General features: G+C 68.6%; 1 protein-coding gene across 1 annotated transcript in view; it reads right to left on the reverse strand.

The window, feature by feature from the left end:
- The window catches only part of ABCA2 (ATP binding cassette subfamily A member 2), a gene marked incomplete at its 3' end in the record, with an annotated part of 22,337 nt that overhangs the window by 19,725 nt on the left and 2,284 nt on the right, over window positions 1-328 (reverse strand). The window contains 1 exon segment of the mRNA XM_029086277.1: window positions 247-328. This exon segment is cut by the window's right edge and continues 68 nt beyond it. Within this exon segment, the coding sequence (XP_028942110.1) occupies window positions 247-328 (82 nt within the window).

The following is a 328-nucleotide window of genomic DNA, read 5'->3' on the forward strand; positions in this document are numbered from 1 at the left end:
TGGGTGACACCCAGCCCCATCCAATGCCAGCGACCAAGCGGGTGCCAGGAGGGGGAATCATCTGGGGTTTGACCATGGGGCTGGGCAGGGGGTGCCCATGTGGGGTAAAGGGGTGATCGGGAGCGGCCAGGCCATGTGGCAGAGCCCCCCATCCCTGCACATCCCCTGGTGACAGGGAAACCCTGCCCAGGACCTGTCCCTGCCACACAGCCCACCCCACAGCCGGTGGGAGCCACGTCCCGCGGCCCCACTCTCACCCTGCTGACGATCTTGGGGGTGTCCAGCTGGTCCCGGAGCTCGGTGGCCAGTTGGGCGAAGCGGTCCCGCC

Source organism: Antrostomus carolinensis, unplaced genomic scaffold (assembly GCF_000700745.2).
Source record: "Antrostomus carolinensis isolate BGI_N321 unplaced genomic scaffold, ASM70074v2 scaffold27528, whole genome shotgun sequence".
NCBI lineage: Eukaryota > Metazoa > Chordata > Aves > Caprimulgiformes > Caprimulgidae > Antrostomus > Antrostomus carolinensis.